This window comes from Gymnoscopelus braueri (assembly GCF_963280865.1).
Source record: "Gymnoscopelus braueri genome assembly, chromosome: 15".
NCBI lineage: Eukaryota > Metazoa > Chordata > Actinopteri > Myctophiformes > Myctophidae > Gymnoscopelus > Gymnoscopelus braueri.
In genome coordinates, this window is record NC_137620.1 from 38,696,857 (window position 1) to 38,716,423 (window position 19,567).

General features: G+C 39.1%; 1 protein-coding gene across 3 annotated transcripts in view; it reads right to left on the reverse strand.

The window, feature by feature from the left end:
- The window catches only part of LOC308102098 (uncharacterized protein), a 73,787-nt gene that overhangs the window by 36,098 nt on the left and 18,122 nt on the right, over positions 1 to 19,567 (reverse strand). For all 3 annotated transcript variants that reach the window (XM_080451700.1, XM_080451701.1, XM_080451699.1), the window contains exons 8-14: positions 19,204 to 19,242; positions 12,017 to 12,070; positions 11,645 to 11,671; positions 4,434 to 4,487; positions 4,074 to 4,100; positions 2,925 to 2,966; positions 1,916 to 1,942 (exon numbers count right to left, since the gene is read on the reverse strand). In XM_080451700.1, coding sequence (XP_080307826.1) covers positions 1,916 to 1,942; positions 2,925 to 2,966; positions 4,074 to 4,100; positions 4,434 to 4,487; positions 11,645 to 11,671; positions 12,017 to 12,070; positions 19,204 to 19,242 — 270 coding nt within the window. The remainder of the gene's footprint in view (positions 1 to 1,915; positions 1,943 to 2,924; positions 2,967 to 4,073; positions 4,101 to 4,433; positions 4,488 to 11,644; positions 11,672 to 12,016; positions 12,071 to 19,203; positions 19,243 to 19,567) is intronic.

Here is a 19,567-nt window from a genome sequence, read left to right on the forward strand (position 1 = left end):
GATACGAAAGCAAAGTCAGACTCCATAAAATACATCTATGATAGTCTTGATCCAAGACTTAAGGTCCTTACACACCGGGGCGATTTTTTTCATGCGAATAAACCTTATAAAGTCAATGCAAGCTTCCACACCAGTTTTGCGGAGCGAAAAAAGCGTCTTTTAATTATTCGGAACGAGTCCGAATTTTGCTTATTTTCGCATATTCGCCGGTGTGTAACCGCCTTAACAGTGGATATACTTGGCAACAGGAATAAGTGACTGCTACTGTACCACTTGGCTACCCTGGACGTCACGGCATGTGTGTCTCCAATCTAATACAGTAATAAACTCACCAATAGTAAGTAAAGTAAAGTATTTACACACTGTTGTCAGCATTGAGCATAGAGCCATGTTCTTTCTGCTTCTTTAGCTGCTGTTTTAGCACCCCAACTACATTGAGTGACGGCACAACGTCACGTACAGTTTGAAATTATTTGACAAATTAACCATGAATGGATTACGAGAACTACCGACACCAGAGCTCACAGCTGCATGTCTGCTGTAGATATATTGCTACTAGTTAATTAAACAAAAAATAAAATATACACCATCGATTAGTGGTTTTGATATTTGAATATTTGACTATTCTGTGAAACCCCTAAACTGTACGTGTATTTTTCCCATTTGAATGGGTGCACAATGTCTACACTGTCAAAATAAACTTTATACGTTCGCTACTCACAGAAAGCTGATCATTTTGAGGAATCTGATCCGGGCAAACTGACAGCAAGTTCTTGAACAGATCAACGCTCTAAAGCTACCCCCAACAGAGAAAGCATTTCTCCAGCACCTGAAAAGGGCTGATCCTGGCATCCATCATTGACGAGAATGCACAAGCCACAAATTCCTTCATGCACAGAATGTGGATGGTCTGTGGATAATGGAAATGCAGTTCCAGTTCCATCTACACAGCCAGCCTAGCCTGTGTCGATGAACAAGACAATCTCATGTCAATGTACCAAAGGCTGCCAGAAGAACTGCTCCTGTTCAAAGAAGGCAGTTCCATGCTACATAGGGTTTCGTTGTCAGGGACTGGCAACTAAATGCAACAGGATACACACTGTCTGCAACAGTTGAGAGCAGTGACAGCGGCAGTGAGAGCAGTGACTAGAAAGCGAAGACCAATAAGCACCTTTGTTTGGCCCGATTTCGGGACAGCTGACGTTTTTTTTGACTAATCAAAGGCATCACGTGACGTTGATCCCCTTCGCCAATTCGCTCACTTGACGTATGTGTAGGCAGAAGAATGGCTCTGTTGCACTTCACTATGTAATGTGTTCTAAATCAGCACTGAAAGTTTCTGAAACACTTGCAATTGTAGCCTCCAATAAGGTCATAAAGACTATAAAAACGTATTAAAAAAGTATATAAAAACGAATCATCGATTCGTCGACACGTCGTATTAAACTCCTGACTCTGAGTCGACTAGATAAATACCGAGTCGGGGACAGCCCTAGTCTTGACAGACAACAAACTACAAACAGCATACATACAGCTGTCGTGTAGCAACCTCAATTCACTTCCCGGTCACACCAGTTGTGTCTGATGGAAATTCTTAAGTCAGAGCACAATATTAGAAATGGGAAGACGAGTCATTATCCAAGTCATTTGTTTTTGGAAACGTAATATTGAAAGAACATGTACATTTTCAATTTCCTATTTTGTTTATTGTTCAGATCGGAAATAGAAGAGTTTAACATTAGTTTTATAATATCATATCATTAGATTTTCCATTGTTGAAAAACTTGTGCAAACAGAATTGCACAAATTAATTGACCACGCTCTCTATCACAAAAGCACAGAGCATTGTGATCATATAGATACATTTACCACGCAAGCATCCACACATGCACGCACGCACACACACACCACTTACTTGTTGTGTTGACATTTCCTTGATCAACTGGTGAGGGAATAAAAGAGAGGATGAACATTTGATACCAATACTTTTGTACTTTCACTTAAGTACATTTTTAATTCCAGCTGTAGCTCTGCTCTGATAAAAAGTTGACTGTGCAATTATCAGGTACACAACATTTCGGTCTTTTCTCTTTACTGTCATTTATTTTGTCTTGTACCAGCGACTACTGGATCTGCAACATAGCTCTTTGATACAGTACCGTTGTGCTCCAAACTGTATGTAGTCCTCCACAGGATTGTTGTCAATTAAAATAAGCAGTCTGCCGTCATGTAGTTAACGGATTCATTGCTTTTAAATGTTCAAAAAATATTCATATTCTTTGAGACACACATCCGGGTTTTTGACCAATAAGCACCTTTGTTTGGCCCGATTTCGGGACGGCTGACGTTTTTTGGGGCTAAACAAAGGCATCACGTGACGTTGATCCCCTTCGCCTATTCGCTCATACTAGAGGTGCATTCGGAAATTGCGCACCGGAGCGCACTCGCCTATTAGTTTGTATTGGCCAGTGCGCTCAGTGCTGTATTTCCGAACGCACCCTAGGACATGACGTATGTGTAGGCAGAAGAATGGCTCTCTTGCACTTCACTATCTAATGTGCTCTAAATCAGCAATGAAAGTTTCTGAAACACTTGCAATTGTAGCCTCCAATAAGGTCATATTAAAAAAATTATATAAAAAAGAATCATCGATTCATCGACACGTCGCATTAAACTCCCAACTCTGAGTCGACTAGATAAATACCAAGTCTGGGACAGCCCTAGTCTTGACAGACAACAAACTACAAACAGCATACCTTTTTGGATTTTTGGGGTTTTAGGTGCCCTTTTGAAATTCCAGCCCCTGCCTCTCCAAATCCCTCTACACGTCCCTGTCTGCCACATTTTGGCAGAGACAAAAAGACTGGATACACATGTTATTCTCAGCAGAATCATCTATTAAAGTTTATGTGAGATGGATTCACCTGAGTCAAATGTCTTCAGGTCTTGTGTGCAATTCTGCGAGTCTGTAAACACATTAATTAAAACTTTTATAATCATTTAAATCAAACGAACAGAGCACGGCCACACATTAACACATTCCATGCCAGACGTTAATCTCAAAATGTACTCACCAGTGCCAACGTGTTATTGTTGTTTTTTTCACGTCGCCATAGACCTTGTTAAAATCCTTAAGATTGAGCTGTGCACTGTTTGTAAACATCGCGGACATCTCACTGCTTCTACCAGTGAAGACCACGTGTCAAACGGGGCATCCATGTTGTAGTTAGAACGGTTTACGTTAAACAGTGATATGCGAGGAGAAAAAACTACAAGGAGAGAATGGAGTTTCAGTTTCGTCATTAGAACGAGGGCCGACGGGATCGGCAAAACCGGATCCCTAATAATTCCGTTTCCGGTGGTGCTACCGGAAACGGAAGTAGATCAAAAATTTCCGAAAGTGCACTTTGAGTGAAATCAACGCGAACCGGCGGTTCGCGTAGATCTACGCGATTGGCACGTGGCGGCTTTAAATAGGTTCGCGTAGATCTACGCGATTGGCACTCAATGTGTTAAGAAGAAGATGATAAAGACTGGATCGGGGGGGGGGGGGGTGTTATGTTCATAACTACATATAAAATATAGCCAAATGTAACAATTAAATGAATACATTCATGAATTCATAATTCATAAATAATAAAGTTGCATCCCAAAACGCAGCCAGAAATAAGTCTGGCAGTGAAAGAGTTAAGAGCGTCTGCTAAATGTCTATATTGTAAATTGTTTTGCTTTTAAATGTAGCCTCATTTGTAATGGCCCCGTTTGTGGAATGAGCAGCACAGCTGAGTGTGTGGGTTGTGTCCATGAAACATGTGTGTTTGCTTATTCTGCTGTTGACTTCTGTTTGAGTTTCCTAACCCAGGTCCACATTGTACATGGGGTACAGGCATACTGGAGGGTACAGGGGGTACATGGGGTACAAGGCGTACTGGAGGGTACAGGGGGTACATGGGGTACATGACGGTACATGGCGGTACACTGGTTACAGTAACCAAAGTCTGTAGGAGTGGAATCCTACACATTTATGAACTTTTTGTTTTATGTTTATTAAAGTTTATGTGAGATGAATTCACCTGTGTTCTTTGTCTTCTCCTGCAAGGCTGTAATCACATGAATTAAAACTTAAATAATCTTAAACATAAACAGAGTGAGGCCACCCATTAAGAGAAAATGAAAAAGACTGGATACACAGAATAAAATGCAGAATCATTATATTAAAGGAGTATTTCAACCCCAAAATGACTTTTTCCCCCCCTTATCAGTTAGGCCTACTCACCCTACAAAGCATTGAATTGATAGAGAATATTTTTTTTAGTTTTGTCACATTTTGCTAATCGTACTCTGCCACGTTTAGGCAGAGTCAAAAAGACTGGATACACATGATGTTATTCTCAGCAGAATCATCTATTAAAGTTTATGTGAGATGAATTCACCTGAGCTCAGGGAAGACACACCATCCTTAACTTCTGTAAGGGTACTCTGTAAGTCTGTAATCACATGAATTAAAACTTTTATGATCATTTAAATCAAACAAAGAGAGCACGGCCACACATTAAGAAGAAGATGATATATACTGGATCGGGGAGTGGGGGGGGGGGGGGGGTATGTTTGAACGATGATATAAAATGTTCATAACCACGTATAAAATATAGCCTATTGTAAAATTAGATAAATAAAAACGTAAATAAATAAAGTTGCATCCCAAAAGTCAGGGGGTCACATCATGTTATTCTCAACAGAACCATCTACACATAAAACAAAAAGTTTGGTAGATAATATGTATGGTGTAACATAATGCTTCTTGGAAGTAACTTTTATACTGTTGGCTTGCTTACTGTAAATCACTCTGGATTAACTCTCTTACTGCCAAGGACGACTTATGATGAGACATCGCGTAAAACGCCTCATTGCCAAGGACGACTTATTGTTTTTTAATCGTTCTGTTCTCTGTCACCCGAGTGATCAGTTTCACTTTCCACTCACCCGGATCTGGAAATAACGTCATCCGAAGATTTCCGCCTCCGTCCACTTCCTGTTTAACTTTTTCATTAAAATGGCTCTATCATGAGTTGACTTTTTTTCCCCTGTATTTCGTGAGACATCCTATTTTCAACATGCTGCTGCAGGAGAAGGGAATATTCCGTTTGGAATATTTTTCTCTGGCCGATGCACACACGTACCATGTGTGATTACAAACAGTCGGACAAGCGATCATAAGTCATAAGGGATATAAATCTTCTGTGGCCAGTTGAAAAGGTAAGAAAAGCGTGCATTTTTGGCGAGAAATGGTATATTCACATGCTGTTGGAAGACAAGGGGCCATCGCGGTTCTAATGTGTTTTCTCTGGATGAGGCACCTGTAGGCTAGTGACAAAAATTGGGATACCCCTCCCGGAGGTAGGACCAAACACAACATGTTTTTTCCTCATCTCTAAGGTCTCCCATACATGAAATGGATTGTTGTATAAACATATTTTACAGCAAAGTGGCGAAATTGATATATAAAGTTATACACCCCAAACTAAAAATAAAGCCTGGCCGTCTGGGGGTTGAGGCATATAAACTCATGTAGATTCACAATGGAAGCTCTGAATGTAACTAGGAGATACAGTCATTTGAACACATACTTACAATAGGCGGAAATGTAAATCTAAAGAAATGTTTTCTTTACTTTGTTGTGACTCTGACATGGATTGTCATAACAAGACATATGATGTCTTGTTGGAAAGGTGTGGTTCTACTGAATCCAGCAATACCAATTGCTAACCCATTGTAAAAGTAGCTTTAATACTCATGGAGCTATGCCACTAAACGTATATGGTGTCCCAAATGGGGAGAACATGAAACTATCTATAATCTACAGTATCACACCGATTAGTTTTATTTATTTGATGCTCAAAGTTACCCTCATAACAGCAAGTCATTCAGTTATGTAGAGTTTATACAATTTAACATATTTGGTTACAGTAAAGTTATACTACAGTATTGAGCTCCACCTGCTCTATCTAATTGCCAACATGGGCTTCTTCATAAACTGACAGGTAAATCATTGCAAATATTTTGGAATGTGAAAAGATGAGAAGGACCTTGCCAAATCAAGTAGTTAATCAGCTAGCTGAAGAGTGACCTAGCTTAAAGTTTAATTTAGTGTTACAGAGCATGTCATTGACACATGAACATTGACAATAGCAGCACCCTGACTCTGTTTCACAAGAATGGAATAGAGCCTTAATTAGTATCACTGGCAACAATATGGTTACTGTACATAGAGTGTAACAGACAGTAGTGTACGTAACAACATAGATACTGTGCAAATTCTGAAGTGTATCTTTTTCATTTAACCGGAATGGAGTGTGATGTACAAAAATTGGATTGAAATCTTTGTATCATCTGTGGTACAGTAAACATTTAGAAAAAGGAAAAAAACAAGATCCATATGTCAAAAAGCCCACAGCAGAAGGACTTCAATAATGTTGCTCAACAGAGAGATGATGATGTTCATACAACCCTGATAAACTTTCCTTAAAAATAAAGGTTGTATATCTTATCATGTGTCATGATAGAGCAAACTACTCCAGTAAGAACAACGATAATGAGCAGTTGCAAATGTTGATAGTGAGAGCATACCTGCACCAGTCTCATCAAGAAGACTGAGTAGGGTTGATACAACAAGATACAAAAAGATTGTTTCATTTATTTGTGGAAAGGCCAGTACAAGACCAGAACATCTGACAACCATTAGGACTGGTACAGGTAAGAGTACCAGAGACAAGGTCCATCGTGTAACATCAGAATGATTGATGAAGTTGTACATCATCGGGTGCTCTCGTATGCAGGTCTCTTTGAGTATGATGCCAAAAATCATAAAACCTGCCTTAAAGGGCAAGACCACTTTGGTAAAGGTTTGGGTTGTGTATTTACCTTGCCATGATGTCACTCCAAAGGTGGACAAGAAATTAAAAATAATTGCTCCATTGATTAGAAATTTATAATTCTAAATTTGCTCCTCATTGACTTACATTGTACGGTAAAACAGCTCTCAAAGTCACTCTTTTAGCACCTAAACAAACGCAAACAAAGTTGATTCAGACAATATAGAACATCACCAAACCCAGTACTGTTTTTTTTAAATATAAAAATGTTAACTTCCTGTTGATTTTGCAATTTTTATTAAGAAGAAAACCCGGACTGGATTCGTGGATCTTCAAATAGTAAAATCAGCAGGAAGTTAACATTTTTATTAAAAAAACAAACAGTACTGGGTTTGGTGATGTTCTATAATCTATATTGTCTGAATCAGCTTTGTTCGTGTACGTGCTAAATAAGTGACTTTCAGAGCTGTTTTACCGTACAATGTAAGTCAATGAGGAGCAAATTTAGAATTATCAATTTCTAAACAATGGAGCAATTATTTTTTATTTCTTGTCCACCTTTGGAGTTACATCATGGCAAGGTAAATACACAACCCAAACCTCTACAAAAGTGGTCTTACCCTTTAAACACTACATCTCTAAACGAAATATAGCAGCTTCCAGATGATAAAAGAAAAAGAACAGCAGACCCATATCTATATCAAAGCCTTTATTAAGCTCACTGAAGTCATTGACAAAAATGTTTTCTCTAAAGAAATTAAAGTGATGACACTAAACTAAGAGTTATGATAACATACTGAAGAGACTGAGGTCTGAGGAAGAAGATGAGATGCCAACACACTAAATGAAGATCCTGGCAACTGAAGGAAAAGCTCATACAGCATTACAATTTGTAGAACGAGCTGGAAAGTCTTATGTGGTATGCTCTGAGGGTGTGCCCATGGTACAGTATGCAATGAGAGAAGCTGCACATCTCCAAGAAAAAAACAGAAGAGACAGAAGACTGTGAAACACAACAGCCAAGTAAAGATCTCTTTGAGAGGCAAATACTACAAGAGCTGCAGATACAGTATATTGAGAAAAACTTCAGTGAGCTTAATAAAAACCTTGTCAAAGATACTGGTCTGGTGTTCTGATTATTTTATTTTATTTTCGTCTGGCAGCTGCTATATTTCGTTTAAAGATGTAGTGTTTTAAGGCAGCTTTATGATAGGCATCATACACAAAGGGATCCGGGTATGAGAGCAACCGATGATATACAACTTCATCAACCTTTCTGATGCTGGTGCTGCATGACGGACCTTGTCTCTGGTACTCTTACCTGTACCAGTCATAATGGCTGTCGATGTTCTGGTCTTGTTCTGGCCTTCCCACACATGAAACAATCTTTCCATTATGTTAAACAATGTTGTAAGAACCCTACTCTGTCTTCTTGATGAGGTGGTGAAGTTATTGTTTGATCTACATGATACATGATAAGATATACTACCTTTATTTTTGAAGGAAAGTATGTAATCTGTATATAAAGACAGGGTTTTATGAATATCATCGTCTGTCTGTTGAGCAACATTTAGTATGAATTGAAGGTCTTCTGCTATGGGCTTTTTGACATTATGGATCTTGCTTCTTTAATTTGTCTAAATGTTTACCATAGATGATACAACAATTTGGATCCAATGTTTGTTCATCACACTACATTCTGTAAAAAGAAAAAAGTTACTGTTAGGCTCTACAGTAACCATATTGTTGCCAGTGATACTAATTAAGGCTCTGTTCCATTCTGGTGAAACAGAGTCAGGGTGCTGCTATTGCCAATGTAGGCCACTGGACAGACTCTGTTACACTAAATGGAACTTTAAAGAAATAGTTCACCCACAAAATGACTTCTATCAATTACACACCCCATGAAGCCTAGAATTCATGGAGATTTTTTTTTTTACACGTTCCTGAGTCAATAATTTGATCGAGTGTATTTCCGGATACATTAGCATCTTACTGCCGGGAATCAAATTATTGGCTCAGGAATGCGTCAAAAACAAAGAAATCTCCTTGAATTCAATGCTTCATGGGGTGTGTAATTGATAGAGAAGTCATTTTTTGGGTGAACTACTCCTTTAAGCTAGGTCACTCTCCAGCTAGCTAATTAGCTACTTGATTTGGCAAGGTCCTTCTCATCTTTTCACATTTCAAAATATTTGCAATACCTGTCAGTTTATGAAGAAACCCATAGGCAATAAGATACAGATAGAGCAGTAGTACAGTAGTATAACTTGACTGTAACCAAATATGTTAAATGATATAAACTCTACAGAATTGAATTACTTGCTGTTATGAGGATAACTTTGAGCATCAAATGGTTGGAGCTTGGCTTCCCTCAGCCAGGTTTGCTAAATAATTGTTAGTAGTTCAACTGTTGGCCTGCATTTTTCTCTGCATTGTTGAAGTTGCATATATTTTATAAATATTTTAACAATTTCACATTTTCTCAAGTTTGGGACATTTCATACATTTTAGGGACTTCTTCACTAAGTGAACGTGTTAATATTCCCCCCCCCCCCCTAGATAAGTGAATTGAACACTTGATCGGTGTGATACTGTAGATTTCATTAGGACTGTTTCATGTTCTCCCCATTTGGGACACCATATACGTTTAGTGGCATAACTCCACGAGTATTAAAGCTACTTTAACACAATTGGTTTTGCTGGATTCAGTAGAACCACACCTTTCCAAAGGTAGTGACTCTGACAATCCATGTCAGAGTCACTACAAAGTAAATAAAACATTTCTTTAGATTTACATTTCCGCCTATTGTAAGTATGTGTTCAAATGATTGTATCTCCTAGTTACATTCAGATATTGACGTTTGGTCTTTTCTAGAATGTAGAAGGAAGTCCTGGCTTCAAGTATGCCAAGTTTTAAACCTATCAGAGCTTCCATTGTAAATCTAAATGATTTTATATGCCTCAACCCCCAGACGGCCAGGCTTTATTTTTAGTTTGGGGTGTATAACTTTATATATCAATTTCACCACTTTTGCAGTAAAATATTTGTATACAACAATCCATTTCATGTATGGGAGGCCTTAGAGATGAGGAAAAAATATGTTGTGTTTGGTCCTACCTCCGGGAGGGGTATCTCGAAAACTAAAGCCCTTTTTGGCTGTTTGGCACAGGCCTACTAGCCTGGTAAACCCTCCCTCCGGAAATCTCATTTCCATTTGATTTCAGGAGTGAGTCTGGCCTGATCGCCCATTCTGCAATATTGGCTGTGGGCTGGAGTTGGGCGGGAGTAATACCGTTGACTGACAACCCCTTCAGCCAATGATCATTTTTCCCCTTCAGCCAATTGCAGTGCATTTTTACCACCTCCGCGACTAATGTGACGCAACGGGACTTTTGAGATGGCCATGCCCAAAATAGGTTGCCTTATTCGGATACATGCGTGTAACTGCCCGCCCCTGCCGGTTCTCTGAATTTTTATTTTTAAATAGGCTCTGTCATGATTAATTGACCACATATATGAAGTTAAACAACAAAATTCTATCCAAACGATATCTTATAAGTAAATTACGTGCCTCAAAAAAGAAGTTTGAGAGCGTTTTATAAACGAAAGTAAGAAGTGAAGGCACTCGCACAAACAACAATGGCTGCCGTTCGTCTTTTGTCGGCTGCACTCAGGCTGCACTCGGCTTTATTCGGGCTCAATCGAACTCGCCACCTGATTGGCCAACTGTCGCTGTCAATCACAGAACGATGAGCGACGACGCTGATAGGCTCGTCCATTTGGTGTACGGGCTAGAAACGCCCACACAAGCCTTCAGGCCAGACTCACTTCTGAAATCAAATGGAAATGAGATTTCCGGAGGGAGGGTTTACCAGGCTACAGGCCTACCGGATACCGTGTGTGTTTACAAACGATCGGACAAGTGATCATAATTAATATACATTTTCTGTGACCAGTTGAAAGGATAAAAAAAACGAAAATTGCTGGCAGTGGGCAAATGCGGGCAAAGTGTGCAATTAGTGGCAGTGGGCAAATCCTTATCCAAAGATTTGCACACATTTTCACGATTTCTCAAAAATAGCAGATCTACAAGCTCGTAGCGTGGCACTCGGTGCCGCGCTACGAGCTTGTAGATCTGCTATTTTTGAATAGCCCAAAGTGTAAAAGAATGCTTTTTTTTTTAGCTCAAATAAAAAAATTACACGGACGCGTTCCAGGTCTTAACCAGGGTTAACCACTTTCCAACCTGGCAACCCTGCCAGTGAAAGAGTTTGCTAAATGAGCGTCTGCTAAATGTCTATATTGTAAATTGTAAATAGTTTTTCTCTTTTAAATGGAGCCTCATTTGTAATGGCACCGTTTGTGGAATGAGCAGCACAGCTGAGTGTGTGGGTTGTGTCCATGAAACGTGTGTTCGCTGATTCTGCTGTTGACTTTTGTTTTGAGTGTTTTAACCCAGGTCCCCATTGTACATGGGGTACAAGGCGTACTGGAGGGTACAGGGGGTACATGAGGGTAAATGGGGGTACATTGGGGGTACATGGCGGTAAATGGGGGTAAAAGGTGATACATGGGGGTACATGACGGTACATGGGAGGGGGGGGTAAATGGAGGTAAATGGGGGTAAAAGGTGATACAGTACATGGGGGTACATGACGGTACATGGCAGTACACTGGTTACAGTAACCAAAGTCTGTTGGAGTGGAATCCTACACATTTATGAACTTTTTGTTTTATGTTTATTAAAGTTTATGTGAGATGAATTCACCTGAGTACTTTGTCTTCTCCTGCAAGGCTGTAATCACATGAATTAAAACTTTAATAGTCAGTTAAATAATCTTAAACATAAACAGAGTGAGGCCACCCATTAAGAGAAAATGAAAAAGACTGGATACACAGAATAAAATGCAGAATCATTATATTAAAGGAGTATTTCAACCCCAAAATGACTTTTCCCCCCCCTTATCAGTTAGGCCTACTCACCCTACAAAGCATTGAATTGATAGAGAATATTTTTTTTAGTTTTGTCACATTTTGCTAATCGTACTCTGCCACGTTTAGGCAGAGTCAAAAAGACTGGATACACATGATGTTATTCTCAGCAGAATCATCTATTAAAGTTTATGTGAGATGAATTCACCTGAGCTCAGGGAAGACACACCATCCTTAACTTCTGTAAGGGTACTCTGTAAGTCTGTAATCACATGAATTAAAACTTTTATGATCATTTAAATCAAACAAAGAGAGCACGGCCACACATTAAGAAGAAGATGATATATACTGGATCGGGGAGTGGGGGGGGGTATGTTTGAACGATGATATAAAATGTTCATAACCACGTATAAAATATAGCCTATTGTAAAATTAGATAAATAAAAACGTAAATAAATAAAGTTGCATCCCAAAAGTCAGGGGGTCACATCATGTTATTCTCAACAGAACCATCTACACATAAAACAAAAAGTTTGGTAGATAATATTTATGGTGTAACACAATGCTTCTTGGAAGTAACTTTCATACTGTTGGCTTGCTTACTGTAAATCACTCTGGATTAACTCTCTTACTGCCAAGGACGACTTATGATGAGACATCGCGCAAAACGCCTCATTGCCAAGGACGACTTATTGTTTTTTAATCGTTCTGTTCTCTGTCACCCGAGTGATCAGTTTCACTTTCCACTCACCCGGATCTGGAAATAACGTCATCCGAAGATTTCCGCCTCCGTCCACTTCCTGTTTAACTTTTTCATTAAAATGGCTCTATCATGAGTTGACTTTTTTCCCCCTGTATTTCGTGAGACATCCTATTTTCAACATGCTGCTGCAGGAGAAGGGAATATTCCGTTTGGAATATTTTTCTCTGGCCGATGCACACACGTACCATGTGTGATTACAAACAGTCGGACAAGCGATCATAAGTCATAAGGGATATAAATCTTCTGTGGCCAGTTGAAACGGTAAGAAAAGCGTGCATTTTTGGCGAGAAATGGTATATTCACATGCTGTTGGAAGACAAGGGGCCATCGCGGTTCTAATGTGTTTTCTCTGGATGAGGCACCTGTAGGCTAGTGACAATGGCTCCAAAAAATTGGGATACCCCTCCCGGAGGTAGGACCAAACACAACATGTTTTTTCCTCATCTCTAAGGTCTCCCATACATGAAATGGATTGTTGTATAAACATATTTTACAGCAAAGTGGCGAAATTGATATATAAAGTTATACACCCCAAACTAAAAATAAAGCCTGGCCGTCTGGGGGTTGAGGCATATAAACTCATGTAGATTCACAATGGAAGCTCTGAATGTAACTAGGAGATACAGTCATTTGAACACATACTTACAATAGGCGGAAATGTAAATCTAAAGAATTTTTTTCTTTACTTTGTTGTGACTCTGACATGGATTGTCATAACAAGACATATGATGTCTTGTTGGAAAGGTGTGGTTCTACTGAATCCAGCAATACCAATTGCTAACCCATTGTAAAAGTAGCTTTAATACTCATGGAGCTATGCCACTAAACGTATTTGGTGTTCCAAATGGGGAGAACATGAAACTATCTATAATCTACAGTATCACACCGATTAGTTTTATTTATTTGATGCTCAAAGTTACCCTCATAACAGCAAGTCATTCAGTTATGTAGAGTTTATACAATTTAACATATTTGGTTACAGTAAAGTTATACTACAGTATTGAGCTCCACCTGCTCTATCTTATTGCCAACATGGGCTTCTTCATAAACTGACAGGTAAATCATTGCAAATATTTTGGAATGTGAAAAGATGAGAAGGACCTTGCCAAATCAAGTAGTTAATCAGCTAGCTGAAGAGTGACCTAGCTTAAAGTTTAATTTAGTGTTACAGAGCATGTCATTGACACATGAACATTGACAATAGCAGCACCCTGACTCTGTTTCACAAGAATGGAATAGAGCCTTAATTAGTATCACTGGCAACAATATGGTTACTGTACATAGAGCCTAACAGACAGTAGTGTACGTAACAACATAGATACTGTGCAAATTCTGAAGTGTATCTTTTTCATTTAACCGGAATGGAGTGTGATGTACAAAAATTGGATTGAAATCTTTGTATCATCTGTGGTACAGTAAACATTTAGAAAAAAACAAGATCCATATGTCAAAAAGCCCACAGCAGAAGGACTTCAATAATGTTGCTCAACAGAGAGATGATGATGTTCATACAACCCTGATAAACTTTCCTTAAAAATAAAGGTTGTATATCTTATCATGTGTCATGATAGAGCAAACTACTCCAGTAAGAACAACGATAATGAGCAGTTGCAAATGTTGATAGTGAGAGCATACCTGCACCAGTCTCATCAAGAAGACTGAGTAGGGTTGATACAACAAGATACAAAAAGATTGTTTCATTTATTTGTGGAAAGGCCAGTACAAGACCAGAACATCTGACAACCATTAGGACTGGTACAGGTAAGAGTACCAGAGACAAGGTCCATCGTGTAACATCAGAATGATTGATGAAGTTGTACATCATCGGGTGCTCTCGTATGCAGGTCTCTTTGAGTATGATGCCAAAAATCATAAAACCTGCCTTAAAGGGCAAGACCACTTTGGTAGAGGTTTGGGTTGTGTATTTACCTTGCCATGATGTAACTCCAAAGGTGGACAAGAAATTAAAAATAATTGCTCCATTGATTAGAAATGTATAATTCTAAATTTGCTCCTCATTGACTTACATTGTACGGTAAAACAGCTCTCAAAGTCACTCTTTTAGCACCTAAACAAACGCAAACAAAGTTGATTCAGACAATATAGAACATCACCAAACCCAGTACTGTTTTTTTTTATATAAAATGTTAACTTCCTGTTGATTTTGCAATTTTTATTAAGAAGAAAACCCGGACTGGATTCGTGGATCCGGATCTTCAAATAGTAAAATCAGCAGGAAGTTAACATTTTTATTAAAAAAACAAACAGTACTGGGTTTGGTGATGTTCTATATTGTCTGAATCAACTTTGTTCGTGTTCGTTTACGTGCTAAATAAGTGACTTTCAGAGCTGTTTTACCGTACAATGTAAGTCAATGAGGAGCAAATTAGAATTATCAATTTCTAAACAATGGAGCAATTATTTTTTATTTCTTGTCCACCTTTGGAGTTACATCATGGCAAGGTAAATACACAACCCAAACCTCTACAAAAGTGGTCTTACCCTTTAAACACTACATATAGCACTACGAAATATAGCAGCTTCCAGATGATAAAAGAAAAAGAACAGCAGACCCATATCTATATCAAAGCCTTTATTAAGCTCACTGAAGTCATTAACAAAAATGTTTTCTCTAAAGAAATTAAAGTGATGACACTAAACTAAGAGTTATGATAACATACTGAAGACACTGAGGTCTGAGGAAGAAGATGAGATGCCAACACACTAAATGAAGATCCTGGCAACTGAAGGAAAAGCTCATACAGCATTACAATTTGTAGAACGAGCTGGAAAGTCTTATGTGGTATGCTCTGAGGGTGTGCCCATGGTACAGTATGCAATGAGAGAAGCTGCACATCTCCAAGAAAAAAACAGAAGAGACAGAAGACTGTGAAACACAACAGCCAAGTAAAGATCTCTTTGAGAGGCAAATACTACAAGAGCTGCAGATACAGTATATTGAGAAAAACTTCAGTGAGCTTAATAAAAACCTTGTCAAAGATACTGGTCTGGTGTTCTGATTATTTTATTTTATTTTCGTCTGGCAGCTGCTATATTTCGTTTAAAGATGTAGTGTTTTAAGGCAGCTTTATGATAGGCATCATACACAAAGGGATCCGGGTATGAGAGCAACCGATGATATACAACTTCATCAACCTTTCTGATGCTGGTGCTGCATGACGGACCTTGTCTCTGGTACTCTTACCTGTACCAGTCATAATGGCTGTCAGATGTTCTGGTCTTGTTCTGGCCTTCCCACACATGAAACAATCTTTCCATTATGTTAAACAATGTTGTAAGAACCCTACTCTGTCTTCTTGATGAGGTGGTGAAGTTATTGTTTGATCTACATGATACATGATAAGATATACTACCTTTATTTTTGAAGGAAAGTATGTAATCTGTATATAAAGACAGGGTTTTATGAATATCATCGTCTGTCTGTTGAGCAACATTTAGTATGAATTGAAGGTCTTCTGCTATGGGCTTTTTGACATTATGGATCTTGCTTCTTTAATTTGTCTAAATGTTTACCACAGATGATACAACAATTTGGATCCAATGTTTGTTCATCACACTACATTCTGTAAAAAGAAAAAAGTTACTGTTAGGCTCTACAGTAACCATATTGTTGCCAGTGATACTAATTAAGGCTCTGTTCCATTCTGGTGAAACAGAGTCAGGGTGCTGCTATTGCCAATGTAGGCCACTGGACAGACTCTGTTACACTAAATGGAACTTTAAAGAAATAGTTCACCCACAAAATGACTTCTATCAATTACACACCCCATGAAGCCTAGAATTCATGGAGATTTTTTTTTTTACACGTTCCTGAGTCAATAATTTGATCGAGTGTATTTCCGGATACATTAGCATCTTACTGCCGGGAATCAAATTATTGGCTCAGGAATGCGTCAAAAACAAAGAAATCTCCTTGAATTCAATGCTTCATGGGGTGTGTAATTGATAGAGAAGTCATTTTTTGGGTGAACTACTCCTTTAAGCTAGGTCACTCTCCAGCTAGCTAATTAGCTACTTGATTTGGCAAGGTCCTTCTCATCTTTTCACATTTCAAAATATTTGCAATACCTGTCAGTTTATGAAGAAACCCATAGGCAATAAGATACAGATAGAGCAGTAGTACAGTAGTATAACTTGACTGTAACCAAATATGTTAAATGATATAAACTCTACAGAATTTAATTACTTGCTGTTATGAGGATAAATTTGAGCATCAAATGGTTGGAGCTTGGCTTCCCTCAGCCAGGTTTGCTAAATAATTGTTAGTAGTTCAACTGTTGGCCATTTTAGGGACTTCTTCACTAAGTGAACGTGTTAATATTTCCCCCCCCCCCCCTTGATAAGTGAATTGAACACTTGATCGGTGTGATACTGTAGATTTCATTAGGACTGTTTCATGTTCTCCCCATTTGGGACACCATATACGTTTAGTGGCATAACTCCACGAGTATTAAAGCTACTTTAACACAATTGGTTTTGCTGGATTCAGTAGAACCACCTTTCCAAAGGTAGTGACTCTGACAATCCATGTCAGAGTCACTACAAAGTAAATAAAACATTTCTTTAGATTTACATTTCCGCCTATTGTAAGTATGTGTTCAAATGATTGTATCTCCTAGTTACATTCAGATATTGACGTTTGGTCTTTTCTAGAATGTAGAAGGAAGTCCTGGCTTCAAGTATGCCAAGTTTTAAACCTATCAGAGCTTCCATTGTAAATCTAAATGATTTTATATGCCTCAACCCCCAGACGGCCAGGCTTTATTTTTAGTTTGGGGTGTATAACTTTATATATCAATTTCACCACTTTTGCAGTAAAATATTTGTATACAACAATCCATTTCTTGTATGGGAGGCCTTAGAGATGAGGAAAAAATATGTTGTGTTTGGTCCTACCTCCGGGAGGGGTATCTCGAAAACTAAAGCCCTTTTTGGCTGTTTGGCACAGGCCTACTAGCCTGGTAAACCCTCCCTCCGGAAATCTAATTTCCATTTGATTTCAGGAGTGAGTCTGGCCTGATCGCCCATTCTGCAATATTGGCTGTGGGCTGGAGTTGGGCGGGAGTAATACCGTTGACTGACAACCCCTTCAGCCAATGATAATTTTTCCCCTTCAGCCAATTGCAGTGCATTTTTACCACCTCCGCCACTAATGTGACGCAACGGGACTTTTGAGATGGCCATGCCCAAAATAGGTTGCCTTATTCGGATACATGCGTGTAACTGCCCGCCCCTGCCGGTTCTCTGAATTTGTATTTTTAAATAGGCTCTGTCATGATTAATTGACCACATATATGAACTTAAACAACAAAATTCTATCCAAACGATATCTTATAAGTAAATTACGTGCCTCAAAAAAGAAGTTTGAGAGCGTTTTATAAACGAAAGTAAGAAGTGAAGGCACTCGCACAAACAACAATGGCTGCCGTTCGTCTTTTGTCGGCTGCACTCAGGCTGCACTCGGCTTTATTCGGGCTCACTCGAACTCGCCACCTGATTGGCCAACTGTCGCTGTCAATCACAGAACGATGAGCGACGACGCTGATAGGCTCGTCCATTTGGTGTACGGGCTAGAAACGCCCAGACAAGCCTTCAGGCCAGACTCACTTCTGAAATCAAATGGAAATGAGATTTCCGGAGGGAGGGTTTACCAGGCTACAGGCCTACCGGATACCGTGTGTGTTTACAAACGATCGGACAAGTGATCATAATTAATATACATTTTCTGTGACCAGTTGAAAGGATAAAAAAAACGAAAATTGCTGGCAGTGGGCAAATGCGGGCAAAGTGTGCAATTGCTGGCAGTGGGCAAATCCTTATCCAAAGATTTGCACACATTTTCACGATTTCTCAAAAATAGCAGATCTACAAGCTCGTAGCGCGGCACTCGGTGCCGCGCTACGAGCTTGTAGATCTGCTATTTTTGAATAGCCCAAAGTGTAAAATAATGCTTTTTTTTTTTAGCTCAAATAAAAAAATTACACGGACGCGTTCCAGGTCTTAACCAGGGTTAACCACTTTCCAACCTGGCAACCCTGCCAGTGAAAGAGTTTGCTAAATGAGTGTCTGCTAAATGTCTATATTGTAAATTGTAAATAGTTTTTCTCTTTTAAATGGAGCCTCATTTGTAATGGCACCGTTTGTGGAATGAGCAGCACAGCTGAGTGTGTGGGTTGTGTCCATGAAACGTGTGTTCGCTGATTCTGCTGTTGACTTTTGTTTTGAGTGTTTTAACCCAGGTCCCCATTGTACATGGGGTACAAGGCGTACTGGAGGGTACAGGGGGTACATGAGGGTAAATGGGGGTACATTGGGGGTACATGGCGGTAAATGGGGGTAAAAGGTGATACATGGGGGTACATGACGGTACATGGGAGGGGGGGGTAAATGGAGGTAAATGGGGGTAAAAGGTGATACATGGGGGTACATGACGGTACATGGGAGGGGGGGGGTACATGGAGGTAAATGGGGGTAAAAGGTGATACATGGGGGTACATGACGGTACATGGCAGTACACTGGTTACAGTAACCAAAGTCTGTTGGAGTGGAATCCTACACATTTATGAACTTTTTGTTTTATGTTTATTAAAGTTTATGTGAGATGAATTCACCTGAGTACTTTGTCTTCAGGTCCGACACCTCCTGCCTGTCTGTAATCATATGAATTAAAACTTTAATAGTCAGTTAAATAATCTTAAACATAAACAGAGTGAGGCCACACATTTAGAGAAAAGTAGAAAGACTGGATTCACAGAATAAAATACAGAATCATTATATTATAGGAGTATTTCAACCCCAAAATGACTTTTTCCCCCTATCAGTTTTCACCCCACGAAGCATTGAATTGATAGAGAATATTTTTTTGTTTTGTCACATTTTGCTAATCGTACTCTGCCACGTTTAGGCAGAGTCAAAAAGACTGGATACACATGATGTTATTCTCAGCAGAATCATCTATTAAAGTTTATGTGAGAT